The 7,812-nt window shown below is 43.6% G+C and overlaps 2 protein-coding genes and 1 long non-coding RNA gene across 4 annotated transcripts in view; 2 read left to right on the top strand and 1 right to left on the bottom strand.

Moving 5' to 3' along the window:
• The first annotated feature begins 642 nt into the window (after positions 1–642).
• clp1 (cleavage factor polyribonucleotide kinase subunit 1) lies at positions 643–3,991 on the top strand. 2 transcript variants are annotated; one of them, XM_012814698.2, is made up of 6 exons: positions 643–756; positions 1,105–1,388; positions 1,490–1,597; positions 2,140–2,259; positions 2,501–2,638; positions 3,075–3,991. In XM_012814698.2, exons 2-6 carry the CDS (start codon positions 1,107–1,109, stop codon positions 3,771–3,773), a joined length of 1,347 nt encoding a protein of 448 aa, XP_012670152.1. In that variant the 5' UTR covers positions 643–756; positions 1,105–1,106; the 3' UTR covers positions 3,774–3,991. The 2 variants fall into 2 exon arrangements, with proteins under 2 accessions (XP_012670152.1, XP_031413761.1); XM_031557901.2 differs by lacking the exon at positions 643–756 and adding an exon at positions 844–955.
• Positions 3,992–4,072: 81 nt separating this feature from the next.
• zdhhc5b (zinc finger DHHC-type palmitoyltransferase 5b) overlaps positions 4,073–7,812 on the top strand; it is an 11,818-nt gene continuing 8,078 nt past the window's right edge. Inside the window, exons 1-3 of the mRNA XM_031557903.2 lie at positions 4,073–4,469; positions 6,218–7,389; positions 7,629–7,750. Coding sequence (XP_031413763.1) covers positions 7,250–7,389; positions 7,629–7,750 — 262 coding nt within the window. The 5' untranslated portion in view covers positions 4,073–4,469; positions 6,218–7,249. The remainder of the gene's footprint in view (positions 4,470–6,217; positions 7,390–7,628; positions 7,751–7,812) is intronic.
• Positions 7,367–7,812, bottom strand: part of LOC116217949 — an 8,810-nt gene continuing 8,364 nt past the window's right edge. The window contains exon 3 of the long non-coding RNA XR_004162609.1: positions 7,367–7,378. This is a non-coding gene — a long non-coding RNA (uncharacterized LOC116217949). The remainder of the gene's footprint in view (positions 7,379–7,812) is intronic.

A 7,812-nucleotide genomic window follows, 5' to 3' on the forward strand; every position in this document is an offset into this window, starting at 1 on the left:
AGAACATACTTCCAACCAAATAAATTGCCAGGATGTATGGTACGTAAGTGCGTTTCTAATTATTTGTAGTGTTTAAAGGTGATTAACCACAGTGATGTATAGATACAATCTAGATAGAATTTATTTCTAGATGGAACCTTGTACATTGATTTTTTTTATACTGTTTTACTAGTGCACAGATTCACAGCAGAGGATGGTTATAATTCTACAATATCTGTCCATAACTGAACTTTTGCATATCCGTCGGCCCATAGGATCTTTGACCTTGCCTGAGCACAAATGCGAAGCTATTTTTAAAATCGATTGAAATGGTTTCCATAAAAAAAACTATACAAACAAATTTTTGTTTTTGACTATTTATTTTCAAATAGATAGTACAAAATAACTATAAAATGAAGATATTTTTATCATATTGAGAGTGAGAAACAATAAAAGGATTAAGATGACTGCGTGAAGAGATAATACTATAAGCTTAAGTGCCTTTTGTTTTTTTACTTTGTTATATCAGAGTTTTGATGTATTCAATAAAGAATATGATTAAGGTTCCAGTCTTCTGAGAAAGAAGTATAAGATAGGTTTGTTTTGATCTTTCCCAGTTCATCAAATACTTGATACTTGATACTTGTTCAAAGGGGTTTGTTGAGAGATGTGTGGTTTCGAGCTCAGCATTAGAGTGACGTCATCAAGAATGGACGGAAAAACTTTCTGTGTTGGTGGCAGATGGTTTTTCCGTTTGTTAGCTGTGAAATAATTCAAGTAAGTGTACACCAAAAATGAATTTGTACCATACATATATGTTCTAAACTGTTACATCCGTTGTTAAATTACCTTTAATTGAAGTCAAGAGATTGGTTCGAAATAATTAAGCCTTAGTCGTTTGTGTTAATGAAGCTAACATTAGCTAGTCACTACAGCTAGAACAGTACAGTTTCGATGGCAGCATGGAACTCTTTATGTGAGAGTATAAGTATTGTTTGGTTATGGTGAAATGAACCGGGATTGCGTTTATATGATGTTTTTTTTTTATTATTGTATTGAGAATTAAGTTTTCCCCTAAATTGAATTGAAAGAGCCGTAACCACCTCCACTGCTCTCCCTCTACAGCCATGACCACTGAAGGTCCTGAAAAATCGGCAGAGGAGGGTGCTGGAGCCGCGAGTGGGGCAGCCAGCGCGAGCACGGGAACCCGCTTTGACCTCGAGAAAGAGACGGAACTTCGATTTGAGGTGGAGGCGGGGGAACGAGTACAGCTAGAACTCCTCTCTGGGTTAGCCGAAATATTTGGCTCTGAACTCAACAGGAACAAGAAATACTCATTTGGTCCAGGTTCGAAAATCGCTGTCTTCACTTGGCAAGGCTGCAGCGTATCCCTCTCTGGGAAGACAGAGGTATGATATGAATTTACTGTAACCAAGTTCATTATTTAGTTAGTTGTTTGTTTGTCTTTGAGAGGTGTCTCTATTTCATTATTGCTCCATGTTGCCTCCAGGTTGCCTATATTTCCAGAGACACCCCGATGCTTCTGTATCTTAACACCCATGCTGCATTGGAACAGATGAGGCAACAGGCTGAGCGGGATAACGAGAGAGGCCCACGGGTTAGTCTGAGTCCTGTCGAAACATGCATTGACACAAGTTGATTACCTGAACTGAAATGTTCCCTTTCTATATTGTCAGGCACCATATGTAAGCTAATTGTATTACCACCACCCATTTCATTTTACATCCAGTCCTTCACTATCTTTGTTTTTGCAATGGTGTCTGGTAATAGATACAACAGATTTCCATTGGTCATAGTTTTTTTTGCAAAGCCAATTAAATGTCTTTGTAAAGCTGCCTATGTATACTTTACGCTTAACTAGATTTTTCCAGTCATACAGCAGTCAATTACACTCAGCTCAGATTGATGTCTGTTCTATCACATGTTTGGGCACGGTTACTGCTGTTTGTTGAAATGCGATGTCTAAAATTATGTTATGTTTATTCTGTTATATGCTGCATAACTGCATTACCTCATAGTTCTTTAAAAAGATGGAAAAAATTGACCAATAATATGAACGCAATCCCAGTTCCTCTCACCATTACCAAACACATCGGTCAAATGTCCATGCGTCTCCCTCTTGTCCGTGTGATCATCTAGGTTATGGTGGTGGGTCCCACAGACGTGGGGAAATCAACAGTGTGTCGTCTGCTGCTGAACTACGCTGTGAGGCTGGGCAGAAGACCGACCTTAGTAGAACTGGATGTGGGCCAAAGTGGTGTGAGTACTCTTGTTACTGTGTTACTATGGAAAGTCTTTGGAACTTTAAGATTTCACAGGAGCGCTTTGACATATTCCTAATTGGAGAGGGATTACAGGTCGACAAAACCCTAGTCAACCCTTCACAAAAATATCTACAGTAAACATATTCTTACCGGTGGGATGAGTAAATAAGGCTGTCTAACAGACAATTAATTCAACACACAAGAGTAATTAAATGAATTCCTTATGTTGTTCAAAGGTCTCAGTGCCAGGCACGATGTCGGCTCTGTGCATTGAGCGCCCAGCTGATGTAGAGGAAGGCTTCTCAGTCCAGGCTCCACTGGTCTATCACTTTGGTTCCACGACCCCTGGAACCAACATCAAACTCTATAATAAGGTGGGGACCATATTCAATTGAACTGTCGAAATAACCTAAATGTGAGACATTTTACATATACTTTGTTGCAGAGGAATTTGAGTGCATTGAACTTTTTTCATTTAACCATTAAATTCCTTATTATTCTGCAGGCAAATGTGTTAGTCACATCCCTGTTGTTTTTCTACTGGGGTGATTGAAATGGGTGGTACTCCTAGTTTGATACTGATGCTGGGTCAAGTATAGAATGGAGAAGTGGTAGTAACAATAGTTTATTATTTTGTGTCTTTCGCTGACCGTCTGTTGCGTACAGTTTTGTGATGAGATGTTCACTTCTGGGGAAAAATAAATGCATTATAGTATGGTAACAGAATTATCCTGCTTTCTAAGTCATGTTAAATAATGGTTGTATGTATGATGTATGATTTCTAATAATAAATCCCCTGGTTTCCGGCAGCTGACATCCACCCTAGCTGAGGTGTTCTCGCAGCGCTGTGAGGTCAACCGGAAGGCGAGTGTGGGCGGCTGCATCATCAACACCTGCGGCTGGGTGAAGGGCTCAGGCTACCAGGCACTGGTACATTGCGCTTCGGCCTTCCAGGTGGATGTGGTCCTGGTGCTGGACCAGGAGCGGTTGTACAACGAACTGAAGCGTGACTTGCCCCACTTTGTGCGCGTGGTGCTGCTCCCCAAGTCGGGCGGCGTGGTGGAGCGATCGAAGGACTGCCGGCGGGAGTCGCGCGACGAGAAGATCCGCGAGTATTTCTACGGCTTCCGCGGCACCTCGTTCTACCCGCACGCGTTTGACGTGCGCTTCGCCGACGTGCGCATCTACAAGATCGGCGCGCCGTCCATCCCAGACTCGTGCCTGCCGTTGGGGATGTCACAGGATGACACACAGCTCAAGCTGGTCCCGGTGAGTCCAGGCCGAGACCTGACGCACCACGTCCTGAGCGTGAGCTGCGCTGAGGATGACACGGGCGACGGAAGCTCAGCGAGGGGCAGAGGGGTGCTGGAGAACCCCGTTTGTGGCTTTATTGTGGTGACTGCAGTAGACACACAGGCTCAAGTGATGACGGTGCTTTCACCTGCACCCAGACCCCTGCCAAGGCATACGCTGCTGATAATGGACATTCGCTTCATTGACCTCAAGTAGAAACAAAGCAGATAAGGGGTACCCGCTGTGCACCAGGTGGAAAAGATTTACACCCACATTGGGACCACTTTATGTTCATATCTTAAGTCAAGCAATCCTTAACTTGTGTTAAATATTCCATGCCGCAAATGTTGCAGGTTGTCGTGCTACTCCAAACATTTGTTCAGCATTCACCATTCTTTACAAATATTTGGTTTTATTAAAATATTTTAATTATTTGTGTGTGTGTATTTCTTTTCAAAAGAAATAAAATGGGTATGTATCCAGATATGAATGATGTTCGTTAAGAAGTTGGAATAGAATCGCTGATGGAAACATTCCCTTTCACTACCGCATGAGGGCATAGCTCCCAAACCACAGAGCTCTGTCTACGCAACGAAACTTCATAATTTAGGAACAATTTCCTAAATTGCCACCGGAAGGGGTAGATTATCCTGTTGTATGGTCATTATTTTGCCATCGAAAGTGCCCCGCATTCTCCGGGAAAGTCCAGTTAGGGGCTCTTCGTTAGAAGACCGAGTGAGATTCATTTCCTCATCTGAAGAAGTGACTGCTCGTGTCGCCCGTGATGCTAATCAGTGAAGTAACGCTGAACTTGAGAACTGTGTTGTGCCATCCTGCTTTCGTCAGTTGATGAGTTTGTGGGGACACTCACTGGAAAACGGAATTCGTATTCTAGTTTCAGTTGTTTCACAGGTAAACTGGTTTCATTCAGGATGTAACACACTACGCTCCATACATCAAATGCTGCATTGGACTTGAATTGTTATCATGGTTCGGGAGTTCTTGGCAAACTATAATCAGGAAAGCGACACTCAGGATTGTCTTCTTGGGGGCAACTAGTTAGGTAGCATACCTAGCTGTTAGCAAGCTAACTTTAGCGGAACTGCAGAAGACAAGCAGCATAACACGGGCTGTTTCTCATACACCTGCGGTGCGTGTCAGGTAATGTTTCTTATTAATGTTACTGCAGTTTCATTGCCCCTGGTTTTGGAAGATATAACGTACTCAACGCGCTGACATGTTGCCATTATAACATCTTGTTTTTTTGAGTTAACGTTATTACTTTAGTGTGGTCAGTGTTAAACCACTAACGTCTCTGTTGGCTAGGATAATGTAGACCAAGGCACCAGGCAAGGATGGGTAACATCCAAACCCCGGTAATGGAAGCTAATGTAAGGTTGATTAGCAGGGTTGTCTTAGCACTAGCGTTGCTGTTTATGATAATTCATATCTTACTGGTAAACTATTAAACAAAATGAGTTGAAGACATCACGCAATGGGTTTTGAACTACACGACGACCTGGGCTCTTGGGCGTTTTGCGAGAAGATCAGGGGAAGTTTATCTGGTTGCTAGCGATGTGGTAATGCTTGCTAATGTTAGCGAAGTTACTGCTGAATTTGACGTTAGCAAACCAGCTAGGATAGATTGACGTGCTCCCTCTGCCGCACATCTTAACCTTATACCCGCCGATCAGCTTCCTGTATATAAAGATATAATACACTGAGTACTGTCTATGCGATACGAAGAATTGTCATGTTTCATCGTATGATTTAATTAGAATAGAAAAGGAATGTAAAAGGTGGGATTTGCCCTTGGCCCCCGTGTCATTCAGATGAGCACCTGCGAGAGGGACGTCAGGATTAGCGTCCATTGAGAACAGGATTTCGTCCATCTGAATGATTAGTGTTGGCGATGACCCGACTCCCACCACTGGGTACTCGGTTAATCTCCAGTGGCGACATGTTTGCACTAGGAGTAGTTCAGTTTGCGTTACACAAACTAGGTGGTCGAGTCCACGGACCAGAGGAGAGAACTCGTGAATGTAGGTTATGTGTGATGTTGATGTATTTAATATACAACCACAAGAGTTACTGTCAGCGGGTGCAAAGCTGCCCCTACCCGAGGTTGCCTGAAGAATGTATGTGACCGACAGACTGATAGTGATATAGCATGGCGTGTGTGAGTAAAGTGGTAAATGTTCAGAGGCACAGGCACACCCTTTTCCTGGTGAGTCACAGTCGTAGAGGAAAACACATCAGCATGTGGACAGGTTACAACACAGACTTTGTGTGTGTGTGTGTGTGTGTGTGTGTGTGTGTGTGTTGTGACAAGAGTCACAGTTTAAATGTTATGTCCTGTCAGCACTAGGCTAGAGGGTTTGACTACATTTTATGAGCAACGAACAACTTCACAAGTTGTATGTTATTTGATAACGTAATGTAAAATATACCCATCCCCCCTACAAAATGTAATTGAGACCAGGAAAACCTGTGCAGGCATTTTTAGGAGCTACATACCTTGCTCTCATCTGTACTGTGGCACTGGATGCTGTCTTGCATACAACCACAAGACAAGATAAATCTGAAGGATCAACATTTGGATGCACTTTCCCCCATTCACAGGTTGGCATTAATGTACTCTCATGTGCTCTGTGTTACAGGACCAATGCAAAGAGGAACAAATACCTCCTCCGATCACCTCAATGTTTCCCAGCGGCCATTGACCTGTTAGTTGACCGGCTGGAGAAAGGCCCCGATGGGATACAATGCAGATTTAAAATGGTTCTGGCCCCGGGAGAGTGCCCTTGGGTTGGTGATGCGTGTGGAGACGGGCTGGGTGGGCGAGGAGGACCCACACAGATGCGGGCACACACAGGGCACGGAGCTCTGAAGAGGAAGAGGGTGTTCAAGGCTGGCATGACGAGCATTGCACTACAGTCTCCTTAATGATGCCGTTGCATTGGAGCAAGGACGCTGAATAACTGTTCCAGTTTTTTTTATTTTAGTTTTCATTTTATTGTTTTATAGTACATTTTCTTTTTTAAAGATATATTTTTTTGGTCGTTTTGCCTGACCATTTTTTTGTTGATTTATACAAAGACATATATACAATACAAAGACATATATACATGTATACACCACATCTATTCAATCATTGACTAACAGCAACACTCACTTTTTGGGCTTTGGTCAATATTAGTTGAGAGACGAATGTTTATTTTTTGTGCTCACACCAAACTAAGTATCAATGAAGCCATGCTGAAATCTATTTGAATGAGAGTGGCAGCTATTTTTTTTATTGCCACGTCATTAGTGCATATTTTTGTATCTCTAATAGTAGTCTCACATTGTTTCTATCCTGCTAACATGCAGATGCACACATTCTGAGCTGCTCTGATAGTGCCACAACCTTACTCTTCTGGGCAGGCATACACAACACGGATTCAAGTCTTTCCCCTTGTTTTCCCCAAACACTTAATCCTTCTGTCTTTGTTGCCTTCCTTCTTGTGTCTCCTTCACCCCTCCTTAGTCCTCTGTGTCCCCTTGGTTCCTATGGCAACACTCTCCACTCCCAAACCACAAGGGCATAGTTTCTTGTCTTTTTGACCTCCTCAGTCACACATACATATCCCACCCCTTTCTCTCTCTTTTTTTCTGTCTCTCTCTGGCTCTACCTCTTCTTCTCTCTCTCCATGCCCGCTGGTCTGAGCATGGGTGGGACATTAGGGGCCCCCTCCTCCCCTTCCCACCCATTTCGCCCGAGTCGCTACGTCCCTGTGACCGCGGCGACGGCGTTCTTAGTGGGCTCGACAACGCTCTTCCTGTGTTTCACGTGAGTTTATCAGCCACAGGACAATAAACATAAACACACCCCATCACATCCCCAGAATGCAACACTGCAATAAACACACACCATCACATCCCCAGAATGCAACACTGCAATAAACACACACCATCACATCCCCAGAATGCAACACTGCAATAAACACACACCATCACATCCCCAGAATGCAACACTGCCACAGTCCCGCTCACATTCACTCTCTCTCTCTCCTGTGTCTTTCTCTCAAGGTGTCCCTGGTTGTCTGGGGTCTACTCCTCCATGGTCCCGCTCTACAACGCACTAGTTTTCCTCTTCACCTTGTCCAACTTCTGCATGGCCACGTTCATGGACCCGGGCATCTTCCCCAGAGGTACAGCATGCGTCATTGTATGTTTCATATATGTGTGTGTGCTTGTTTTTGTTTGTATGTTT

The sequence above is a fragment of the Clupea harengus genome, chromosome 20 (genome assembly GCF_900700415.2).
Source record: "Clupea harengus chromosome 20, Ch_v2.0.2, whole genome shotgun sequence".
NCBI lineage: Eukaryota > Metazoa > Chordata > Actinopteri > Clupeiformes > Clupeidae > Clupea > Clupea harengus.

Excerpts from the sequence above, each read along its gene's own strand:
- clp1 (XM_031557901.2), top strand. The coding sequence starts at position 934 with ATGGCAGCATGGAACTCTTTAT. Across the intron at positions 1,389-1,489 it reads CCCTCTCTGGGAAGACAGAG|GTTGCCTATATTTCCAGAGA; the intron begins GTATGATATGAA and ends TGTTGCCTCCAG. Across the intron at positions 2,260-2,500 it reads TGGATGTGGGCCAAAGTGGT|GTCTCAGTGCCAGGCACGAT; the intron begins GTGAGTACTCTT and ends TGTTGTTCAAAG.